Below are 26,591 nucleotides of genomic sequence, written 5' to 3'. Positions count from 1 at the left end.
AAATTGGTCTGCCCCTCATTTTTTCACATTTTTCTCTTGTAGGTTGGAGCTCTAATGTATGTTGGTGTGCAACTTAAGGGTTCATTGCAAATTTGAAGAGATTGGCGGATTTTTATATAATAGTTAGCCATGATGCTCCTCTCTTAGGTTACTTCATCCTCTTATTGCAAGAGGAATTGGAGCACATATAGGGATTTTGTATGGTTTAAAGAAGAACAAGCTTGAGTAGTCTAGGGTAGAGACAATGGTGTATGTGCACACCAACCTCTGTTTTATTACATGTAGAGAGAGAAGTTGTTAAAAGGAAAAACAAAGATGTAGGAAGTGTTTCTTGATGATCTGGGTTTGGACAACATTGTTGAGTTGGCATTAACCAACTTGGATCACAATGATTTAGTGCTAGAGATATTCACTTTTGATGATGGTGGTGATCCTCATGAGGTGTTATCATTCGCATCATCCGCACCAATAGATGCACATGTTAGATTAGATATAGAAAAGGAGGAACAAGATGGAGGAGTGAGAAAATGCAATGATGTTTGTTTTGACGTTTTTGAAATGGTGGAGAACTAGTGTTGTAAGAAGCATCTCACCTCCCTTGCTTCCAAATTCGGAATCATGTTTCGAGCGAGAGCAGCATCAACAAATCTGGGAGTTCCCTCTAGAACGTTTGGGCACACTTTGCTAATTTTGGAGCATCGCACTACTAAGGACGATCCCAGAGCCAAGGAGTGCACTCCTAAGGTGCTCCTTTTACCCTTCATTGGCGCTCCTTGGATGTTACCTAATGGTAATGTTAAATTCTTAAGGTCAAAGTTATAATTAACTATTTAAGATTACCATTAATTGTTTTCAAGATGTTTGAGAGTGGCTGCAACCTCATCAGACTTCACATGGAAGGGAGAGATTTTCATATCCTATTAAAAAATCAACAGATGTAATAATTTTAAGGATTTCAGGATTGATGGGATTGCGACATTTCATTGGATTTTATCACGAATGAGAGTATGTGATTGGCATTTAATTAAGAGAACCAAGCCCCATATGTATCCCAATGTTGGTGGTGTTGATTGTTGAAGTCCTTAGTGATGGCCTTTATTTTGATGAAACTGCCTAATCTAAGCCATAAATATGGTGGAAAAGGCTTTGACATGCCTAATCAATTATGTTGGTTTGAGCAAAGGGTACATTTTGATACTCCTTTGTTGAACTCCTTCGTGATGAACATTCATGTGCTATGTTATTCTTCTATCTACGGTTGTAGTATATACTCTATTTTGTATTTGCCATTGGCGTTCCCACCAATAGTAGTAGTGACTCAGTATCTATGTAATGGATTTTGATTTTGATGGCTTGATGAGAAAATTGCATATTATGGTTCTAATTCTTGTGTGTGTCTCATTTGATTGTCATTGTTGTGTGTGTGTGTGTATATATATATATACATACATACATACAGACGCATACACACACACAACAATCAAATATACACATTAAAATTCAAATTTTATTAGAATTTATAAACTAGAACATTTACATGATGCAAATTCAATCATACCACTAGTTACTACTTAGTGCTTACTAGCATGTCCGTTGTGTCCTATTATATAATATATATAATATATATATATATATATATATATATATACGTACACACACATACACACACACACACAACAATCAAATATACACATTAAAATTCAAATTTTATTAGAATTTATAAACTAGAACATTTACATGATGCAAATTCAATCATACTAGTTACTACTTAGTGCTTACTAGTATGTCTGTTGTGTCCTATTTCTGAGGTGGTTGTGTCACGTGTTAGACACTTGTATTTTAATGTCTCATGTCATTGTGTCAAGTGACTTAATATGTGACATGATGAGATACAACCTTTTTACATTTTAATGAATGCATGGTTTAAAGTAAAGGATCAATACATGGCATGGTTATTTGTTATGATTGGAGGAGGCGAGGCAGATAGAGGATTATAGACAATGTTCCACAAAGACTCTGGGATAGGGGGACACGGTGATTCATATATCATTCATCCATACACCACGAGCTTCAATGATGAAATATATTGATCTATATTCATCATTCTAGGATCTACATTGATTTAAAATTTAAATTCATCATTCATCATTCTAGATTCTAAATTGATTTAAAATTTAAATTCATTATTCATCATTCTAGAATCTAATTAGTACTAAGAAAAATAGACTATAGTAGATACTGAAGTTTGAAGACTAGAATGGTAAATTGATATAACTAAAACTCAAAAATAGTAGAGTGACGAGTCAAAGAATTAGTCTAAGGTCATCAATATCTAGAGTCAAGACTCGAAAGTTAAAACTGAAAATTAAAATGGACAATGAGCATTGAAGGAGTGTTGCGAGGGAGGATAAGCAACAATTAACTGGTAAGTTAGATAGTGCTATGTGGTAAGCCAAGTAGAGGTAATCTTGGTAAGTCAAATGATTGAGTTAGGGAGTGCAAATTAGTTTAGGTTTTGATATTTGTTATGTCTTTCTCTTTTTAGTTTTAATTCCATTTTTTAATTTCTTTTTTAAATTCAAGGATTATTAGACAAAATTGAGGGGGGACATGTTTCCCCTCAAATGGGGTGATTCTGAGTTTGGTGCTCTTGTTTAAATGCTTGTTCCAGACCCTCATACTTGATAGAATCCAATGGAAACATTGATATCCCCCCAATCCTAAAAATGTTAAGTTTGCTGAATTTTGAATGGGATATTAAATTCTGTTTTCTCCATATGAAGTTTGATGAGTTTGGAACCACTCTCAAGTCATTTCATGTAAAAATTTAAGTAAAAGGATAAAAATGAAAGAATTTAACATTACTATTAATTACATAGTATTAGTAGGGCCCTAGGGTTGAGTATTAAGCTTCGACACTCATAAATTATTGCTTTCAAGCAAAATTAAGGGGGGGCACCTCACCCTTTATGAGGGGGGATTCCCATACGCACCCTTTTTGGGGAGTCACATTCCCCACACGGGGGAAATGTCCCCTCTGCGTCTCTTTGCATCTCCCCAAAAGGGGGACACGGGGAAACGTTTCCCCGCCTCCCCATCCCAGGTGTGTGGGGGTGGGAGAGGTGTGTGCACCCCACCTTGGGGTACCCGTCCCTGTGGAACACTGATTACAGAAGGACCCATTAATAGGTGCTTGAGAACAAGTGATGGAAAACCTAGAATATCTGATTGCCTTGATGCAACCTGTGGTAATGGCATTGATGACTCCTCTACTTAAGGAGAGCTTTATTAAACAATGGACAATGTGATAGAGAAAATTAAAAAAAAGGTAATTGACGGGCATAAATATTAGACTTGAGGCCTATGCTTTTGAATTCTATGTTGTATGAAGACAGGCCTAGCAGGGACATTCCACATATAGTTGATACAAATTTAAAATATTTCATGGAAGCTTTGCAAAAAAATGTTTACTCTAGAAGAGGACAACCTCGGAAGAACAAAATTTCTTTCCTTTGTTGTGGAATGAATTTTGGTGTAGATGTGCCACAAGTGGACATACTAACAGTTTCCTAATTGAAAATCTGTTGGTGGATGATATCAACAGTGGCCTAAGTGAACTCAATCTGTTGGTGTATGATGCAAGGAGATAGAGCTGCAAATGTTTGAGAATTGGTTTTTTGATTGTTGTCCTAGCTTGCAGGGTGTCACGACAAGGATTTGGAGCACACATTTTTTTATTTACTCAATGATGAGAAATATGTGGGGAAAAATTACCCTACATATGCAGCAGTTAACAGTTACCAAAGTGCAAGATACCAAACTATATGCGGTGCTGGAAATTTTTTTAGGATATTGATGTAGAGGATGCATGGAAGCTTTATGATGATGGATATCGCCAACAGAAATGGATTCTCTGATGTTATTCATTTACTAATAGAAGATAATTGGCAAGTGTCACTATCACTAAATCTTGTTTTTGCTGCACTACTTGAGAGAAGCTAAACTATTGATAATTGAATACATACCGCCAGGCCCTTCCATTTAGTATTTATCTTATTGCAATAGTGTCATTATGATCTAATATTTTTTGTTAGGAATTTTGAGATTTCATTTTATAGCTCTTATTTCATACTATTTTTATTTTTAATTTATTGTTCTGCTACCCGAGCATGCATTTAATGCTATCCTACAACAAGCTAAGGTGTTAATGTTATACATTGCATCAGTATGTTTCATTGAATTTCTGCATGACTTTAATATGTGTTGAACAGTATCTTCAAGTGTTCTATCGTAATTCTACATGTAAATTGTCAATTCTTTCCAACACTTGGTGATTTAGTTGATATGGTTCATCAGTTAGGGAAACTGGAAAAGATTGAAACTATTTATGCTGGAATCTTAACATACTGTTTGAAGAATACGGTAAATGAAATGCTTATTCTAGAATGCTTAAGATCGTGTGTAGAGAAGATGGTAGATGAAAATATCTACTATGTTCTATCGTCACTTTTTCAATTAGATAATGACTTTTCATATTGTTAACTTTTTCACAGTTGGCTGTTTATATCTTGCTCCTCTGTGGTAAGCATCTCAGTATCTGCATAATGCTTGGCAGGATGATTGGAAATATATATGTATATTATATAAATCACTTCATATATATATTCTCAATTTTTTTGAATGAATACGAGGCCGTTTTACAACACTTAACTGGATATGGTAATTCTCCACCAGTTCTTAACTGGAGATGCCATTTTTATACTTAATATATCATTAATAATTCTCCAAAAGGTTATACTATGAGAAACGGTTTAGGTGCTGTGTTTATTTTACAATGTGTCAAATTAATAGATTTTACTACAGCAGTTATGATTGTTTAGTCATGAATTTGAGGAAATTTGGTTACTGAAAGACTCTTTGGATTGAAATTGTACTTGATTTACAATTCTGAATGCACATGGTTACTTGTTTACTTATTAGTCAGCATTTTGATATTTTATTGATGTATCAGTAACATTGTGACAGAGCACAAGCCTTTTACTCACTGGAGGACATGAGAAAATACTCCGTATTTTTGATTTGAACCGCCCTGATGCACCTCCAAAAGAAGTTGACAATTCTCCTGGTTCAATCAGGACGGTAGCATGGCTTCACAGTGACCAGACTATATTGAGTTCTAATTCTGATGCCGGAGGTGTGAGGTATGAAATTCATTGCCATTACCTTTTCTCTTGCTTCTTATGTTTGACTGGGGTCATTGTTAACCAACATATGAGATGTCATATGAAGATTTGTGCAGTAATACAGCAGTAATAGAGCTGATTTGGTCACTCTTAGAGAGTCAATTTTGCTTATATGTATTATCCTTCAGCATCAACTCAATGCAATGGCCAGCAGATGGGTCTGAAACAATGTGGGGTGTCTCTTCATTAGCATTCTGCCAGCTACCACATAATAAATGGGACCATCTGCACCTACACAACATCTTGGATACCAAAATCTTGGATGAAATCTTCCACGACTTACATATCAATGTGGCATATTTGAGATGGGAAGATGCTGTTGAAGAATCTAGGGCAGATTGAATTAATGAGATTCTTCTTATCATGATAACTATTTGTGAGGCATTTAGTCTTTAGATCATTAGCACAATCTTTTGCTTATTATCATTAGTGTGTGTATTTCTTACTTCAACAAATAGCTATCAAAGCAAAGAGACAAGAGCACAAGATATGGCATTCTGCCAGGGCCAAAACCTCTCCCTCTTGGAGAGGAAAACCCGCACAAAATTCTTCTTAGAGATTCTTATTGACGAACACCAAGACCACAACCCTTGACTTCCTGAGCCACTCCAAGACCAAGACACCAATCCTCTGTTTTGTCACTGTAGAGATCATCACTGCTGTTGTACTGCTGTTCCTTCAATGAGATCTTTATAATGTCAACTAGTTCACTGTTGCTGCTCTATTGCCGAGATTCTCCTTATCTTCTTCAGAATCATGAAAATCATAATTGTAATTGCGACAAAGATTTATTATAACTTCGTTCAGTGTGATTGCGTTGAGTATATTACACAGCTACACTGAGACTTGTGACTGAGATGTCATATGACTGCGTTCAGTACAGGACTGCGTTTTGTATGCCAAGGATATATCTCACATGACTGTATTTGTATTCACAAGACTGTGTTTTGTATGTTATACAGCTACCTGAGACTATATTACGTGATCCTTCTTTGTCATAGGTGTGCCGAGAGTATGATACTTAGATTGTTGCCATCGAGACAGAGTATCCACCGAAACAGAGCATCCACCGAGATGGTGATGACAGGAGTGCCGAGGAAGTGTTTGCTTGGATATCGTATAGGGATGCCGAGAGTCCGGAGTGTCCTTCTCTGTCACCGAAACAGAGTACCCTCTGAGGTCATATACCGAAATTCTGTCACTTGTTTTGTATTACCGAGATCATATATCAAGTATGTTACTGTTTAGTATCACCAAGATCATATCCCAAAGTTTCAGAGTGAACCAAGGTTCCATGTTTTCATTGATCATTCTTAGCTGCGTATACATATAGTTATTTGACCATGTATGCAAGCCGACATGAGCCAGTGTACTGTTACGTCCTTCTGTTGAGCCGACATGTCATCTATTATACTTTGAGGCCGACTTGACTGTCTTTGTCATTGTTTTCGCTGGCAGACTTCTTTGGAGAATGATGCTTGTCTTGGAGGACTGCTTGACACTAGGTTGACCCATGTGCATTACATAATGCTCAAGAAGAGCTCTTTAACATGATTTTGACTCTGACTTTCATAGATCTATGGAATGAGCAAGAAACTTGTTCATATAATTTACAAGGATGATATTTCTTTTTCTTGACAAGTATAAAGATCAAAATTACATTTTACAAATACAGAACCTAGTTACACTTTTCTTCAACAGATGCATCAACAAACATCATAAATATTGCCCCCCTTGGGACAATTAGCCAAGAAATTTAAATGGGTCATGGGTTTTGAAGCTTTCCTTCCATTCAGCTTTTAGAGTCCAGACATAACCACACACCTGGTGGTTTCTCATGATTGTTTTCGATTCTATTGCCAGGTATTGATATTTTCTTTTGGTGCAGTCTACTCACTAATCAACGTTTTTGCCTTTTTGGCCAGAATCCAGTGATAGAAGTTTTCACGATATTGGAATTTTTGTTGTTTATAATGTGTTTCTGAATGCATGAAAAGATTCAGCACCCTGAAAAACCCTGGGGGCACTCAGATTATGCAGATTACTGAATAAAATTACCATTCCAAGAAATCCCTGCCAGATTTCAGACAAAATCGACTGGAAGATATGCCCGGAAAAGTTGATTCGTTAGACTATTTTTACCTTTTGCCCCTTTGAAGGTTTGTCCCCCTCAATTCCTGTTAAGTAATGCCCATATATCCGAGGCCACAATAACATCCCACATTTCCTGGTAGAATGGATTGTTCTCGGAAAAGGTTAAAGAGTATGTCGCTCTATAAGACACACCTGTTCCAATGCTTTTCCTTATTTTCCTTCTTTTAAAAATTGAGTTGGGGCAAGTCTGTGCTCCGGTGTTCATCTTGGGAAGAAATAAAATTGTGCTTCTTGATCTTGTCTACTTTTCCTGTTGTCGATATGCCTGTAGTTCTTGCTACTCCAACTGAATTTCATTCTGCAACTTGTTGAATTTTTTTGTAGCTTTCGGACAAGGGTCATCCTCGTGGGTCCGGGATTCTTGCAAGAATGTATTTTGAATGGTCCATATCTCCGGATAAAAGACTTTTATCAAATTTTCAATTCAACTTGTGAGAATTTGCCCCTTCAAAAGGTTCACCATATTTCCAAAATCAATCCAAAGCTTCTGGCATTTTAATTGATGATTAATGAAATCTGGTGTAAAAAATTATGAACATTTCAACACTAAAGAATGTTTGTAGAATAAATAACAAACTCTCCAAGTTAAAGTTCAAAACAACTAACAAGAGACAAACCTTGTATAAATCTCAAAAACAACTTAAAATGAAGAGAGCCAATGATAGCTGATTCCCAATCCATGGAAGATTATTTGATGGCAATGAAAGTCCAAGTTCTCTCCTTTGAAACTCGCAGGAGGACTCTCCTCACTCCAATTCGTAGAAACAATAGATAAAATGGACAAGTTTTGAGGGATTTTTTCCTTAAATTGTTTTTTCTGCTCTCATACATTTCTGAACTTTTCCACAGTAGGCAAATTTTTCCTAAAAACTCGAGAGTTAGTGTTTTTGAGAATCTCAACAAACTGGTGAGCTTTTTTCAGTGAGAACTTGGCATGCGGGAAAAAACTTGCGATTTCCTTAGTTTGCCAAGAAAACTGCGCATTATGCAGCTATATCTACCACCCATTTTAGCTTTCCTGATGGCCAAACACCAATGAATTTACAAATCAGTCTCTTTGACTTTGGTACATTTTATCTGAACAGTATAGATTACTATTAAATGTTTGGACTTTGCTTTGATTTTTCTGAATGATATTCATCAACATGTCTACAAGAGATTTCTTGGTTCTCCTTATAGAAGGCAAAGACTTTTTCGCCTGTAAGCACAACCTGTTTACTAAATCCCAGACCCTGTTTTTGGATGCTCTGCATACAAAATTGGGTTTGGGGAGGTGAGGATCCACCCCCCTTAATGTTTCCAAAATTCATGTAAAATCTAGCCTCAGCATGCCTTCAAAAGTGCTCTTGAGATGTCGTTTGCTACATGAATATTGATTTCTTAAGGTGACTCCTGCAATTTTAACATTAGTGGTTTATTTGAAGATTTTGATGGTGTTTTAAATTTTAATGCCATTTTGATAAAATTTTGTATTACATTATTCATAGAGGTCCGAGGGGGGCAGGTTGGATATGCATTTAAATCTCTTAGTTTATAGGGCTAGTGTGTTTTCTCTATTTTGCTGTATGCTATTCCTTTTTCTTCTGTTTTGGTTCCCACTTGAAAATGCACAAAGTTCTGTAGTGAAGTGTGAAAGCATACATTTTTTTAAGAAACTATGATACGATTTGTTCTGAGACCCCATCATTTGGCAGGCTGTGGGATTTGAGGACAGAGAAGATTGCTCGTGTTCTGGAGACAAAATCACCAGTCACAAGTGCTGAAGTGAGTCAAGATGGACGGTACATTACAACTGCTGATGGCAATAGTGTAAAATTCTGGGATGCTAACCAGTAAGTACCTCAATGAGTTGAACTATGCTCTTGAATGCTTAATCCAAACCATTGTTAATTTTCAATTATGTCTCTTTGGTTTTTATTAACAATATCTGGTAGATTTTTCAATAATACAGATGTCTCGTGTCATATTGAGGCATGTTGCTTCTGGGTTTGGTCTCAAGGTTATACTAAGCAGTGTATTTTTAATATGTGGTCAGCTTTGGAATGGTGAAAAGCTACACAATGCCATGCATGGTGGAGTCTGCTTCATTAGAACCGACTATGGGCAACATGTTTGTGGCTGGTGGAGAGGATATGTGGGTTCGTCTTTTTGATTTTCATACCGGAGAAGAAATTGGTAAGACATTTACCCACAGGTTATGTGCATTCTAGTGGAGTTTGATGTCTCGGCTAAATCTGAAGTTCTTTCTATAACTTGAAAAATTCTTGATTGTTATTAGGTAATCACTGATGTTTTATCATGCAGCTTGTAACAAGGGACATCATGGCCCGGTTCATTGTGTGCGTTTTGCTCGAATCATATTCATCTGGATCTGAAGATGGAACAATCAGAATATGGCAGACGTTGAATATGAATTCTGAAGAGAATGAAAGTTATGGTGTAAATGGATTGAGTGGCAAGGTCAGAGTGGGTGTTGATGATGTGGTACAGAAGGTTGAAGGATTCCAAATTACATCAGATGGCCACTTGAATGACAAACCAGAGAAGCCCAATCCATAATAATGTAGTAGCGTATATCCATTGCTAGGAAGCCATTGATCTGTTTGTTGAAGTTTGCTTGTCTGAGGTGTACAATTTTTTGTTGCTGATCAAGTGGAAAATCAAACTGCACACAGGATCCTGCTTACTGTACATAGTAGATTATGAGGTCATATCACGTGGTTGTTTTACATCTGCAGGTGGTGCTCCTTTTTTTCAAGCTCCTGGAGATTGGTATGGTTGAAGGATGGCAGTAAGGGTCCAGTATAGTTTAGTTTACCTTAATGATTCAGTTCTTTATGTTATCACTGTCTTGACTTTTGGATTAGATGTTTAACTAGGAAGGTAGTAAGGTAACTAAAATGAATGTTGTAAAAAAAAGAAAGAAAATGAAAAGACTTAAGTTTGGCCCAGATTCGGTTTATCATAAAATCTGGCTGCATATAAGGTGTCAGTTCAAACACAAGCAGCTCAGAATAAATAAATGTTATTTATATAGTTTTTGTTAGACGAGCATCTTTTGTTTACTGCTATGAATCAATCTATTTCATTTACATCCTTCCTTTTAAAACAATGATTTCTACAGGTAACATAAAGAGTGACAATACCCCATGCTGAAAATACGAGTATGCAACTGAGAGTTAATGTATCAGTTAAGTAGGATTCAAATTATCATGATGTGATTTGTGCCTGTTTTAGCAGGTTTTCATTTTGTATTATGCTTATCCCTCTACTATTTAGAATATATCTTGCTTTGGATAATTTGGTTGATGAGATTACCTGCGTTTGATTTTTAGTCTGGCTATTCTTTTGGCTTTTAGTTTTATTGGCACGCTATTTTGTAGACTTGTTTGAATAACTTATTATGACTTATCAGAGCTTGGGTGCAAAGCTTGAATGTTTCTGTTTGGCCACACTTTCCCCTTGTCTTGATATGTATGATTTTTTTTTTCTTCAGAATGCATCGTCTATCCATTGATAGACTTGCGTCCTGTGTTGCACGGGTACCCGCACCCGGGGGTGGGGTTCTCGAACCCGTCCCGGGTTCCTGCACCCAAGTACCGGATTCGGGTACGGGTTCTTCCCAGACGAACCCAGAAGAACCAGGTTCTTCAAAAAAAAAAATTGGGTTCTTTTCCTTTAACGGGTTCTTGGGGTTCTTCGGGTTGGGTTCTTTGGGTTCTTCATAAAAAAACTATATTAAAAATATAATTAATAATATATAGTTGGATTGAGGTTAAGAACAAAGTGCATACATTTGTTGTAGGAGATAGATCACACCCACAGACAGAGGAGATCTATGCAGAATTGCAGTGACTGACAGGGTTGATGAAGGAAGCAGGGGATGTACCTGATGTGCACTTTATGCTGCATGATAAGAAACAGGAGCAGGTGGTAGTGATCATCACATGATGTGCAATAGGAGTGGTGGGAATCTGCATTGTTTTACAAGAGGAAGAAGCTTATATTTTGTTTGTGCTTTTCAGCAAGTTGTAAAGACCACTGAAGTCTCATCAAAAGCGCAAGAAGTGCATATGTCGTAATTGCCACTATTCTGCCAAGTTCATAAATGAGGTCACCATGCAGGAAACCGTCCTGAGTGATTTAATCCACTTCATTATTTCCTCGACTCTGTTTTTTTGGGATTTATATTGAGGCTTAAGTAAAATAAGTTAGCTGGAAGTGCTATATTATTCTGTTGGTGTCTTTACAAAGGGAGTGGAGGTTTGAGGACTGTTTACTCTTTTCATGTATCATGCCAAAGGCTATATCTCCCTAGGGCATTTCTCAAGGACAAGAGCCCATACAAGAAGTTTGGAGTAGCATGGGTATTTTCAAAATTTTTAGGTTGAAGTTACATCAAGATATTGAAGTGAACAAAAGATGTGAGTGGACTGTCGACCTCCTTGGATATATGATTGCAGAGAGCTTGTCTGGGCAGAATAGGGATCGGGCTTCAGTTAGAGACCTTTTTTTTTCCTTGGAGCTTCAGGTAATGACTTATAAATAGCAGTAAAGGCATTTTCAGAGACACTCTTGTTCTATTTTTGCTCATGATGAGAAGTGTTGAAATTCAAATCTCACATAAATACATATAAGATGTAGATGTATGCACACAAATCGATGCATACACATAGACAGACATTAATGGACATAGAGAGAACAGACATTAATGGACATAGAGAGATGCACACAAGAATTATAGTTTATAGCTGTAATGTATTATTCCATATGTTGGCTTGACAAAAGATGCTTGCCAGCAAGCTGTATAATTGATTTTGTACTGATTTCATGTGTTTCATTTTTGGATGAAAATATGGTGCAGCTCTAAATTGAATAAGTTAATAACTTAATTGCATCAAGCAACAGATGTTATGCTTGTCTGTATAAAACAATAGTTAATATCTTCACTCTTTTTTATGGTAGCTAATACTGGGGACTTGTGTTTGAGGGTCAAACAGGTAACATAACAATTGATAAGCATAGGAAGAGAAATTGGAAGCATGGAAAAGGATGGACATTACAGCAGTGTGATAAGACAAACAATGATGCCTGCAATGTTAATATGGAAATATAGAGTTAGGGAACAAGTTTGACCTGCAAAACTGTATTTGATAGGATGCTTGCGTGGTATGCGGTTTTGTGGAACTCAATGACAGAAGGATATGCTGACCACAACTGTTGCATGGATGCTTTCCAATTTGTGGCAGAATGCTTTGGTTTGGCATAAATCCAAACCAGGTGATCTTCACTATTATTCTGAAGGCATGTGCCAGATTGCCATAAGATGAAAATGGTAAGCAGGTCCATTTATGCATTATCAGAATGGATTTGGAAAAAATATACAAATTCAAATTTCATATATATTATTAATTATATTTTTTCAACTTTAATATATATATATATATATATATATATGAAATATTAATCAATAATATGCATGTTTAAATGATTATCATTAAAGTTTTCTTGTTTAAAATTTAAAGTTGAAAAAATATACAAATTCAAATTTCATATATATTATTAATTATAAATTATAAATTTATAATTTATAAAATATAATTATTAAAATTTAATATTATTATGTTACCCGACGAACCCACGCACCCTATTTCCAAAAATGCCGTCCCCGTCCCCGTCGCCGTACAAATTCAAATTTCATAAATATTATTAATTATAAATTATAAATTTATAATTTATAAAATATAATTATTAAAATTTAATATTATTATGTTACCCGACGAACCCACGCACCCTATTTCCAAAAATGCCGTCCCCGTCGCCGTCCCCGCACCCACGTTTCGTAGCAACATAACTTGCGTCTCATTTGAAAGTTCTAACTTCCGATGCTCTCAGATCTTGAAGGAGATCCTTTAGAGGGTGTTATGGTAGATTTTTTTTTTGATGAGTCTTAGGTGTCATATGGGTATGTGTCAATTTCCACCATTTCTGTGTTGCTGTCTCATGTTTACCTAATTTTTTGAACTATCCTTTCAAGTAGCGGAGTATTCTCCAGTATTTCCTGTGCTGGTTGATCAACTGGAACTCAGGCAGCTATCCATTTTGGCATGGGAGATCCGCTTGACTCCATTCATGATTTTTCTCAGTAATTGCTGGTTCTTGAATATTTTCTCATTAAACATCATTCTGTCTTCTATGTGGCCTTGAAGTGAATATTTAGCAATGTGATTTGGCAATCAAGTGCCCAATCCATTTTGTGACTTCTGTGAAAGTCCCTAAGCTATAGGATTCTCACGTACAGGACCAAACTCTCTAAATCCGGCTTCTAACATCATTTAAAGCGTCATGAGTCTGCTATTACCCTCGCGATAATTTACTATAATAGTTGTGCAAAACCTTGCATACGTCGTTCTCTGACTCACAAGTGTCATCTCATGTACCCTCTCTTCAAGTGAGTTATTCTAGCACAGCTAGTTGCTCCTTTGCATTGCTACTAGCTCATTGTAACTATTTTGTAATCAGGGGTGTTCTAACATTTGCTATCATTCCCTATATCTGGTGTACTTATTGGAATGCAATTTTTCTGTAACGTCTGGTCTTGCTTTAACAAACCTCGTCTGAAAGCATGCTTTAATGTTCGAAAACAGCTGCTTAGGTTTTGCCATGCACTATATTTCGCTGGATTTTTTTATGCTTGATCTAGTTAATATATCAAATAAATTTAGATATCCTTTATGTGCAGAAAGAAATCAACTATTTGGTGGCTAAAATTTGAAGTAATTATTTGAAAATGATAGACGTATACCCTATTTTTGGAACACAAACAAGGATAGCTGCATGCGCATGTCTGGTGCATGGATACTGACATCATCTAAACACCCTGTCAGCGCACTTAATTCTTCTAATGAGATTTTTGTTCATTCTCGTGAGCAGAAAACGGGTAGAAATTTGCTGTCAAGAACAAGACAATTAAAATAAGCACTCTATCTTGGATTAATGAGATACGACCGCTTTAATTCAAATCGAAGTTGATAAACAAAAGAAGTCGATGACAAAAGGTACTTCCATAGAGCCTTAGTGCAAGGAGCCCAGAGACCAACATCCACACATTTTTAGCAACATGGACATGGATCTACACTATGCTTCATAGGGAGGATTTTTTTTGTTTTGAATATATAGATATAAAAAGCATTACCTCCTTGATCCGATAGAGGAGAATGAGCAAGATGTGTCTACACACTTGAATATCTGGAGATCTTAAATGAATATGATTGGTGCCAACCCTGCAATATGCTTTGTGCAAAGATGATCAAATGGATTAATGTAAATGTTAAATCTCTTACTACCTGCCCAAATATTTTCTCGCAACAATTATTTATTCGCAGAAATTTATTTTATTAACCAAATAAACTTTGAATTTGTATGAAAAATACAATCATTGGTATTTTAACTTCTAGATTTTTATATGTAATAGAAATTAAATTAGAGAGATCAAATCACATACATTACAACAAATAAACACCCACAACAATTCTTTTCCATTAGCAAGAAAATATACATTGATTGGAGCTTGTAACCCTAGGAATTACAGCCCACTAAAAATTAGCCTTTGGAGAAATTCGGCCCACTTACGAGCAACTCCGCCTTCTACATTCTCCTTCAATTGCCTTTGTGCCCTAAGAAATTTGGCTTTGGCAAATCAGCCTCTCCAACAATTTGACCCCCTTGCTTCAGCGGTTTGGCCTCCTAGAAATGCTGTCTAATTCACATGCACTCTTCTTCCTCTTTGTTGCAGTGTAGTTGAGCCTCTCGTTTTAGAGAAAATCACTTTCTCCCTCTCTTCGTTAAGCTTATTTTAGAGAAAATCACTTTCTCCCCCTTCGTTAAGCTTATTTTATAATTTTCAGCAAGCCCAAATTCCTAACCCTAATCTCCGTTTTAAAGGATCTAGGATATTAGTGATTGAGATCATCCTAGTTCACTTAAATATTTTCGTTATTTAAGTCAGCAATAATTAATTGATTGTAATTATTGTACATTTTTTTAAGTTAGACTCAGGAAATAAGATTTAAATCACTTACTCCATAAACAAGCACCTAAAGAGGTATCTTCTTGTGTACACTAAGACACCGAGCTTATGCATAAAGCCTTCCGAAGTTAACACAAGCTTCAACAATTAAAAACAAACCAATAATAAATGAGTGCATAGCTTCTTTTGAAGCTAGTAACATTAAAACACATTAGAAATTTCAGAGTCAGCAATAATTAATTGATTGTAATTATTGTACATTTTTTTAAGTTAGACTCAGGAAATAAGATTTAAATCACTTACTCCATAAACAAGCACCTAAAGAGGTATCTTCTTCTGTACACTAAGACACCGAGCTTATGCATAAAGCCTTCCGAAGTTAACACAAGCTTCAACAATTAAAAACAAACCAATAATAAATGAGTGCATAGCTTCTTTTCAAGCTAGTAACATTAAAACACATTAGAAATTTCAGAGTGGACACATGTAAGACTAATGTAAACATATTAGGAATTTCAAGAGTGGACACATACAAGACTAATGTAAACATATTAGAAATTTCGGAGTGGACACATACAAGACTAATGCGTGGGTGGAAGAGTTTCCTTGAATTAGAAACTATCACAAAATCATCTACCACAAAATCATGAGAAAGTGGTGAGATGAAGGGTAGCAGTACAAACCCTTGAAATATAGGGGTACACCCCAGTACAAACCCTTGAAATATAGGGGTATACCCCCCTTTGAACATAAGGGAATCTCATATGTTTTATCCAATCCTAATGTGTTTATTTGATTAAGAATAATAATTGGACGACTTAAAAAGACGTTTTGCATCTTTTCTTTGTTGAAAATATATTTTTTTTGCTTGGCTATAATTGGTCACATGGTTATGGAAATATTAGTTTTTATTGTAAAGATGGGTTGAACAATTAGTTGAATATAATTTCATTGTAAATATAAAATTGAAATGATTTTATGTCAAACAATGAGATAAGTGGTAGTTTTTAGAAACTTTAGATTTAATATGACTTAACCAATGAAAACTTCTAATCCAAGCATCTTAATGGGGAGTTGAACATAGGTTACGTATTTTCCTATTTTAAATTTCATCGAGTATATGATAATTTTTTGAAGGGTGAAATATGTAATAATATATGCGTGAAGTTTGCATTGTAATTTTATTCTAAGTTTGCATAGCGATGATAAAGATGGCGCTTTGCATCTTTTCTTTGTTTGAAAGATATTTTTCTTGCTCGACTATAATTGGTCACATGGTTATGGAAATATTAGCTTTTATTGTAAAGATGGGTAGATCAATTAACTGAATATAATTTCGTTGTAAATATAAAATTGAAATGATTTTAGGTCAAACAAATGAGATAAGTAATATTTTTCAAAACTTAAGTAGATTTAATATGACTTAACCAATGAAAATTTCTAATCCAAGCATCTTATTAGGGAGTTAAACATAGGTTATGTTTTTTGCTATTTTAAATATCATTAAGTATATGCTAATTTTTTGAAGAGTGAAATATATAATAATATATGCATGAACTTTGAGTTGTAATTTTATTCCAAGTCTCCATAGCTATGATAAAGGTGGAATAGGGTGGCATAGTTATGACAACGACAAAATTATGTCTCCATGGAGGAGTAAAATTGCTCTAATCAAGAGCATCTAGACATGCTTGATAATTGATATAGCGGGCAGTTTTAACTTTTATTTATTTTTTTGTATACATTGTGAATTTTTTATTGATAAAATTTGCAAGATTATTTAACGATTTAATGATTTTTTTTTGAAATAGCTGTGAACTTTTGAGAGAGTCAAGACATTTAACACCAAATATTCTTCCCTTTCTTGCTATTTGCTAAAACTTTTTGTCATAAGATCATAGAATCCATGTAGTAGTGCAAAGTTTGTTAAACACAGAAAATGTGCCTTGATATTTATTTTGTTCATCATAAAAATACATTTTGAATATACACTATGATGGGTACCAAAGCAAATTTGATAATTAAATCTCATTAACACATCTCTATGCAATTTGCAATGATAAATAATTTTTTTGAGTATTCATGTCATCATTTTGGATGCAATGGGAAAGTAATAACATTTTGACAAGCCTACAATTATATAAGATTTGAACTTGGTGTGTTTGAGAATGATATAGAGATTAACATGATTTGTTTGATCTAATATAAAATTATGCTTTCTGAGTTCAAAATTTCTATTTATAGTGACTTTAAAACATTCATTGTAACAGTTGATTATTGGTATAGATCATTTTTGATGGAGATATTATTGAAAATGATCTATACCATTACATTGATATTGTTAAATACATCAATGTTCTCTTTTTTAAAAGAAACATGTGCATTGTGCTTGAGTGTGTGAGTTGAAAAGGAAGGAATTGGCAATTGGTTGGGATTATTTGGTTGAGGGCATGTTTAGGTATAGTTGACTATCATTATAACCTCTAGACTAGTGCCAATGACTTGCAAATCAATGCATAGTAGGAAACTTATCACTTAAGTGGACCTCCCACCCTAGGGAGTGTGTAACCTTTTGGCTTTATTACAATTAGCCAAAGCCCCATCGAGATTTTAAACCCAAATAAAGAGTACAAGACCTACCTCCCAACCATCTTATCAAACCACTTCAACTTAATAAATAATATAAAATCAATATTTGTAGAAAAATATCACAAAAATATTATGATAAAAAAGTCCAAAAACACAACCAAAGACGTTAGAGAGTTAGACAAATAATAAGATCCAAAATGCATGGATTAATATTATTCAAATTTTTATATTTATGTAGTTTAATATAAAAGATTCCACATGCTTATTCGAAAAACATTAGACATCCTTCCCATATTGTAATGATGCATACATCATCCCTTCACACAATTTGACGTTGTTATTAAGTATGTCTAAATTCTTATTATGCTTGATTATTTTTGTAATAATAATAATAATTAAAATATTTTATTCTCTATTTTTAAACTTGTAGTATCTTAGGAGAAAACACATGTTTTTAACCATTAGATCTAATCAATTTTCTGGATCAAGAGATTTTGTAAAATTGATATGGATTCATTATCCTTTTGTTTTTAAGTTGGTTAGATAATTATATTAGATCACACCAAAAAGAAAATAACGTAGATATCTTCCATGTGCACTAGTTTTCTATTAGGGAAACCAAACTAGTCACATCTCAAAATTGTTTGTTTGAAAAAGTTTGAATTTAAAATAAAAACCTATGAGACACTGTTTACTTGATCTACTAGGTCCTAAATTGCCTACTATAGATTCATCTTTATCTTTTTATTTTTTTTTTATTTTCCAAACTTGCAAAACATAGAAAAAATAAAATATCAAATATGCAATTATTTAGTAGGGTAATCCACCTAAATTGTAACATGTGGATTAGTGTCTTCCTCTAAATATGGGAACTCGAGTGTACTAGTTTATTGGTCATCTGTGTTACTTTGATGTCCAATTTCTCGACTTGCTTCTATGTTTCATCTAGACAAAGAAGAATTACCGTTCGACTAAAACCTTTTACATAATTGCTTTTAGTTGCTAGTAAATATCCACAATTTTCATATACTTGGCATTCCGAGTCCTTGCGGTGCTTGTATCTAGAATCCAATTTACCACCTACTTGGGGATATATTCATTTGTGATGAATTCGTGTTCTATTTTGTCTTCTCTTTGTGCATTTTCAATTTCATTTTGCACTGTTGGAGGGATATTGTTGTGATAAACTGTTACAGAGTTCTATGATGTGCTTTTGGATCTAGAGTGAGGGTCTTGAGTTTGGCTCTAGAGTGAGGGTCTTGAGTTGTTACTTGGGGATATATTCATTTGTGATGAATTCGTGTTCTATTTTGTCTTCTCTTTGTGCATTTTCAATTTCATTTTGCACTGTTAGAGGGATATTGTTGTGATAAACTCTTACAGAGTTCTATGATGTGCTTTTGGCTCTAGAGTGAAGGTCTTGAGTTGTTATGACCCTCTTCAATGACATGCCCGTATCTGAGCATGATAAGGAAAACATTGTAGAAAAATCGGAAGAGAGAAAACAAAGTAAAGAAAAAGTTAAATTTTTTCCTTGTTATTTTTTTGATTTGTTATTATTAAAATTTGATAAATTATGTTTTATTAAAATTATAATTTTAAATCAATAAATTTATTTATTTTAGTTATAAAATAAATTTAATATTTCAATATATATTATTGAAAATTTAGATTTAAAGCTAATAATTACATTGAGAGGGCTCTAGAGCCCAAAATGAGGGAGATGTTCCATAACCTTACATTTAAAAATAATAAAATAATAGTTATATTAACAAATTAAAAAACAACAATAACAAAAAATTTAATGCAGATAAATAAAATATTTCAATTACATCAATTTTTTACAATGAGATAAAATAATTAAAAGTAAAAAGAAAAAAAGATGTAATTTCTTTACTACTTAATATGAGTGGAGGAATGACATGTAAAAATAATATTATTGATATTATATAATGTGTAATTCTTTTGACTTATAATATTTAAAACAAAAACGTATTAATAACAAAAAAATATTTGAGTGTTAACTATAAATAAAATATTTTAATATTCATATTAAATAACATAATTTTATATGAACTTTATAGAGTGAAAATAATAATAATAATTTTTTATTTTTTTATTTTTCATTGTGAGAGAAATATGTAATCTATTTCATTTTTATATGGAGTGATATATAATATTTAAAAAAATAATAAGAGAAAGTTTAATATGACTTAATAAATCAAATAGTTCAATACTAATGTGTAATTCATTCAACATATAATATTTAAAACAAAAATGTATTAATAACAAAAATATATTTTAGTGTTAATTATAAATAAAATATTTTAATATTCATGTCAAATAACATAATTTTATATGAACTTTATAGAGAGAAAATAATATTAATAATAATAGTAATTCTAAATTTTCGATTTTTCATTTTTAAACATAATAATAAGAGTTTAATATGAGATATAAACCAAATAGTTCAATACAAATGCTGAGTAAAATATTTTAACATCAAATATAGAGAGACAAAGAAAGTTCTTATAGGTGCTTTTGAATTAAGTTATGAGAGATTTGTATTTCTTGTAATATTTAATATAGAGTTGGTATGCAACATTTCTCTCTCTCTATCTATCTATACACACACTATCCTATGAATATATGTTTCTTTATTTAGAAATACGATGGGACATGTATTAACATTTTAATGTGGAGACAGAGAATCATAAATAAATATTTCAATTTCAACTATGTATATATTAAATAAAACAAGTGATTTTTTTAAAACATTTCATAGTATATTGCTCAAAGTCAACATAGATCCATTTTATCTTTGGATCTACCCAAAGCCCATAGGAATCAAATCGTGTAAACCTTTCCTCAAGTTTGCACTCAGAAAGAGGTTTTCATATTGAGAAGAAGGTTTGCACTCAGAAAGAGATTTGCATATTGAGAATTTTGATCCCTCTTGTAGCTCAATAGATATAGAGTGGATCTATACTAATTTAGTGATTTAAATAAGACAACAATTTACAATATAAAGGTTGTTAGTTTAGTCTTTGTTGATATGATTTCCTAAAATAATGTGTTGGTGGTCCATAAAACACTAAACTCTCACTCTTATCGAATGTATATAAATCTTTATAGATCTTAGATTATTAACTTATTCATTTCATCTTAAAAAACAAACTACTAAATAGAATCTCCAAATAATTAATCTCTTTAATTTATAACAGTAAAATAATATATTTAAATAACATTTAATTTTAATCTCTTAAATTATACATGCCCCTCAATTATGATGATGTATGATGATTAATGTCCGCTAAGATGTGGTCTATCAAACTTTAAAAAAGTGAGATATTAATTGAGACTCTTTAATATTTTATTTCTGGGATAAAAAAGAAGGGAAAGAAACATTTCTAGATTACAAAAATCCAAGAGAAAGTGCTTTTCAACTTCAACCATCTTAGTATCGCAAAGGTGACATATTCTTTCATCCCAAAGTGTTTTTGGAATGGACCAACACTCGGTTTCACTTTGAAGCTCATGAGAATTAGTTCTTATCTTCCGTTCATCTTCTACTTAGCATTGGTCAAGACATAAAGATAATTCTAGTTAGCAAGAGTGAGATTAATCACCTCCTTATAATACCTTAACTTCTTTTTCCCTCTAACTCCTTATCATCCCACAACTTATCCTTAATTTGGAAGTATTAGTATTTTTAATACTATCCTTCTCCAAGATGATCTCCTCCTTTATCCCCTAATGGTTGAGCCAAGGCTGGGCATCCTTGTGCCATCCCCGCTTGAGCCTGAGGTGGGGGTTTTGGCTAGATTTAGAAGCAATTTTGGGGAACCTCTTGGCTTCCATGTCGTAAAGCTTCTTCTTATACATTAGATACCTAAACATAGCCATGCTTTCAATAGGGGAAAGACTAGCTTCAATCAAGAGGATAGGATAGAGAGTATTTCCTTTAATCTTGAGGTTGTAGGTTATAAATTGCTTTTGGATAAACTCAATATTCCTCCACGATTCTCTAGAAATATTGCAACCCCAAACCTCACAACCATATAAAATAACAGTGGTGATAAGAGTCTCAAAGATGAACTTTCTTTTACTCCAAACCCAAAGGTCAATTGACTTACAACTATTTCAAGGCTCATAATAAGTTTTCCAACCTCCAATAATCCTTATCTCAATGCTATATATATATATATATATATTTTTTTTTTTAAATTCCAGCACGAAAAAAACTGAATAATTGTATTCATAGGAGGAAAACAAAATACATGTGCATTATCTCAGATATATTGTCGAAGAACTATGACTGACGGGGATTTGGCACTTACTATACCAATGACTAAAAATATTGGACCGTATGCAATCTATATTGGGATTGTTACATTGGGTATGGAATCAATGGGACTTGCAAAATTATAAAAATTTGTTGAGCGCATACCTTAACAGAGAGTTAACCTCTTGTGAAATTAAGAAATACATACAAGAAATTGGCTATGTTGAGAAATATAATTCTAGTTGAACTAATGATGAAAGTTAATACCTAAATATTTGTATGAAGAAACCTTCTCCAAGTAATGGTTATCATACATAAAATTACCATGGTTAATCTTTTGGATTTAATTACCATGACTTTAGTCTTGCTTGTCAAGATCATCATGGCTTTTTGACTAGAATAATAATATCCGCATAAAAAAGGAAGAGTAATGATTATACTAAAGCCATTTGATTCCACATCTCCATAAACTTTACTTTTAGACATATTATCTTTTAAATAGAAAATACAAATAAGGTTATTTTTTTTTAATACAAATACAAAAAATAAAATCAACATATATATATATATATATATAATTTAAATTATCATTATTTTTAATAAAATTATAAAAATAAAAAAAATAAAATTTATATTTAAATAAAAATTATAAAATAAAATATATTTGCCATATTTTGATGGAGATGAATCCCATCTACTGAAATATATATTCTAATATTGCCATATTTTACTAAACATAAAAGTATTAAAATCATACCTTTCACTTTTATTTTTAATAAATAACTTCTATGTTTCACTTTACCCTTACACAGAATCTTGATGAAGATGGAAAGCTTCATATTCTTATGGCTGCTGTTTATATAATAATTGTTATAAAAAATAAAGTTATATATTTTATTCATAATCTTTTAATAAAACAATTATATTAAACCTTTTCCTTTAATGAAAACAACTTGTGTGTTTCACTTCATCTTTACAGCCTATCTTGATGTAAATAAAAAACTACTTGCAACAACCGGAACGTTGTAGTGGACGGAGTTGCAAGAGCTCTCATCTTGCAAGTGAATATATGTTTAGTCGAAATGTACCATCTGCCCTAACATCTAATTTTCTTTGAACGACTTAGTAGGTGTGACTGGTTGCTGGCTGTAGACCCTGTTTCTTGGGTATCTGCATCTGTCCGCTCTCGCAGTGAGATCCCAGCCTTCAGAAAGGAAAAGCTGCTGAGCTTGCAGCTTTGAGATCCCAGCCTTCAGAAAGGAATAGATGCTGTGCTTGCAGCTTCTTCTCATTCTCATTCTTTCAGCAACAACTTCTCCTCCTGAAAATGACGAACAACCCTCTTTTTGATTCCTCTGAAAATGCCCTTTTTCTTGCTGATGCTACAAGAATGCCTCTCCTACAGTTATCAAAAGAAAAGGATATGTGACATCTTGTATTTCTAATGCTCCAAATGTCACAGATCATCATGCATCATGATTCCAACCCTAATCGTGCTCCATCATCCGCCTTTCCCTTTCCCTCTCCCAAATCAATGTTTCTACAGTTGCTGCTCTTCTAAATCTTCAACTAATGTTGCAGAGGATGATCAGTTTCAGAGGATGTCCTCTTCTTTTCCAGCGTTGGAATGGTGTCCGATCTTACTGATAACATATGTCTATCTCCATCTCCTTGGTATTAGCAAGCACATATATCATATTTTGGAACTCATCCAGGTGAGGGGATCGCTATTTTTGATATTTAGTCTGAGTTTTTTATTAGAGATTATATTATTATTAAATTGTTATATACAGCGGTTCAAAGTAAAGCCTGTTAATGAATTTTGTCTTTAATTCGTTTTAGAAGAGGGATCAAAACGTCACACCCAAAGGCGGCTCAACCTGCATCAACTTTCCTCAAATTGAAGGACTTTATCTCGAAGGCAATAAGGGTTTTGGTGTGTATTAAACCTCCTCCAGGATTTGGTTATTGTTATAATTTATTAATTTATTTTGAAATTTCAGTGCCATGTCTATGCCCTCTATCTGAATTGCTCGATCTAACTTCTTTTTTATTTATTTATATTTTTATGGTATTTAGAAAAAGTTTATTTTGAAATTCCAGTGCCATGTCTATATCCTGTATCTGAATTGCCAGATCTGACTTATTTTTTATTTATTTATATTTTTATGGTATATAGGAAAAATTTATTGGGGGAGAAGCCAAGACAGTTGTTTCCAGTCTCTTACGGGGTACAACGAGTCTTTTTCCGGTCCCCAGTATCTTGGAAAGATTTGAAACTGCTTGTACCAATCGAGATGAGTGCCAGTCTCTCTTAGACGAAATGAACAGACTGGCCAACTTGTTAAGCAGTTCAAAGAATGTCCTTCGTTGAGGGAAGGGATGACTATTATATTGAAGAAAGAAACGGAGTTAACAGCCTCAGTCATGTGTTACAGTCAGAGTGACTCCTCCAGATTTTCCAGGTGGGTACTGAACACTAATATTGCTTGTTAAAGGGTGTACTTGTTTATTGATATGCATATATAGTAGAGGTCTTTTCTGGTTGTCAGGTGCATACCACATGGAAGGCCTTTTTCCATGTCAAACAGAGACATGCATTTTGAGGGAATTTTGTTCATTGCAGGTTCTTTCCAATGTCAACAAAGAAGGAAGAACAAGTCACAGAACTTATTGATCTTTTGGAATCAGGAACTGGAAGATGCGTGCTATAGCAGTTATGTTGCATGGTTTCGGAGGGATGGGTAAAACTACCATTGCATATGACAATCATCTTGCATGGTTTCGGTGGAATGGGAAAGACTACCATTGCATATGACAGTTATATTGCATGGTTTCGGAGGAATGGGGAAAACCGTAGCATATAACAGTTATATTGCATGGTTTTGGAGGAATGGGGAAGACCACCATTGCATATGATGGTTATTTTGCTTGGGCTTGGTGGAATGGGTAAGACCACCATTGTAGAGGTGGTCTTTTCACTAGGAGAGATTGAAGAATGTAAACATGACGAGGTTATACATTTTAATATAATAGAGTTGCAAAAATTGATCTTAAAAGATTTGATGCGGGCTTAAATGATTTCATGGAGCTAAAACGGCAGAGATTGATATTAAAAGGAAGTACCAGCCTTTAATTTGTACCGGGTAAAGTTTTTCTTCGAAATGAGCTTGGACAACTTTTGCCCAAGGGCATGAATACAGCAAAGAAGGTGAGGCTGCTTATTATGCATACCAGTTGGACAACTTTTGCCCAAGGACATGAGTAAAGCAAAGAAGGTGAGGCTGCTTCTCACTGCATGTCAGTTGGACAACTTTTGCCTAGGGACATGAGTAAAGCAAAGAAGGTGAGGCTGTTTATTATGCATGTCGGTTGGACAACTTTTGCCCGGGGACACAAGTACAGCAAAGAAGGTGAGGCTGCTTCTCACTGCATGTCAGTTGGACAACTTTTGCCCGTGGACATGTGTACAGCAAATAAGGTGAGGTTGCTTCTCATTGCATGTCAGTTGGACAACTTTTGCCTAGGGACATGAGTAAAGCAAAGAAGGTAAGGCTGCTTCTTACCACATGTTAGAAAACTGCGAGTAGATCACGCCCGAATGAAAAGCTTCCAAGAATTTATTTAATGCTTCAGCAACGAGTCTGTTAAAGAAGGAATTGTTTGATGACAGGCCATAAATGAGATTTACTGTTTACATGTGCATGTCAAATTGAGGAGTTCCTATATCGCAAGGAGTTGAGATACTTGAATTACTGTTGAACCCAAATCACTGATGTATGAGTCTCTTAGGTTAGGGTTTTCAGAAGTCGTCCTCGAATTTATACTGGGCTTCTCCCACTTTTGTATAATACTATGAATTGGTTTTTTCAGAAGTTGTCTTCGAATCTATACTGGGCTTCTCCCACTTTTGTATAATACTATGAATTGGTATATTATATTATGTTGGTTGTGATTAGGAGATCATAGTTGAATGGCTCGATGTATTTACTATTTATATCAGTTAACTATTTTTGTTGGTCTATTTAAGTGAGCTTCTTTTCTGTGTTTTGCTCTGGGTAATTATCTTTATGGATTTGTTACAACAATCTATTTGACTTTTTGTGCAATTGGTTTGGGTCATTGGGTCATTTTATTGTGATATATCAAACTCAGTTCAGTTTATGCATGGTATATCTGGGTTACGTTTGAGCATTATTCTGTTAGTGTAATTTACATTAATTGTTATAATATTTCGAGTAGAAGCTTACCAGTTCTAATCAATTAGATATCACCAGTTCTAATCAGTTAG

General features: G+C 33.9%; 1 protein-coding gene and 1 pseudogene across 4 annotated transcripts in view; both read left to right on the top strand.

Annotated features, from left to right (window-relative positions):
• The window catches only part of LOC149208742 (uncharacterized), a 48,038-nt pseudogene extending 37,595 nt beyond the window's left edge, over positions 1-10,443 (top strand). Inside the window, exons 6-9 of the transcript XR_016253071.1 lie at positions 5,026-5,201; positions 9,092-9,229; positions 9,433-9,572; positions 9,702-10,443. The product of XR_016253071.1 is annotated as an uncharacterized LOC149208742 (transcript). The remainder of the gene's footprint in view (positions 1-5,025; positions 5,202-9,091; positions 9,230-9,432; positions 9,573-9,701) is intronic.
• A 12,924-nt stretch (positions 10,444-23,367) lies between these two features.
• LOC149208741 (uncharacterized) lies at positions 23,368-26,281 on the top strand. Of its 3 annotated transcripts, none has more exons than XR_016252791.1 (4): positions 23,371-24,015; positions 24,146-24,236; positions 24,480-24,765; positions 24,927-26,278. XR_016252791.1 is itself a non-coding variant. In XM_089396160.1 (3 exons), the coding sequence occupies exons 1-3, from the start codon at positions 23,954-23,956 to the stop codon at positions 24,672-24,674; spliced, it is 351 nt and encodes a 116-aa protein (XP_089252286.1). In that variant the 5' UTR covers positions 23,368-23,953; the 3' UTR covers positions 24,675-26,281. The 3 variants fall into 3 exon arrangements, 1 of the variants encoding a protein (XP_089252286.1); XR_016252790.1 differs by having other exon boundaries at positions 23,372-24,015; positions 24,143-24,236; positions 24,927-26,277; XM_089396160.1 differs by having other exon boundaries at positions 23,368-24,015; positions 24,143-24,236; positions 24,480-26,281.
• The last annotated feature ends 310 nt before the right edge of the window (positions 26,282-26,591 follow it).

Source organism: Pinus tabuliformis, chromosome 1_2 (genome assembly GCF_031772625.1).
Source record: "Pinus tabuliformis cultivar Carrire ecotype Pingquan chromosome 1_2, CPIR1, whole genome shotgun sequence".
Classification (NCBI taxonomy): Eukaryota; Viridiplantae; Streptophyta; class Pinopsida; order Pinales; family Pinaceae; genus Pinus; species Pinus tabuliformis.
Note: the sequence above shows the minus strand (reverse complement) of the source record. Positions and strands in the feature narration are given on the sequence as shown.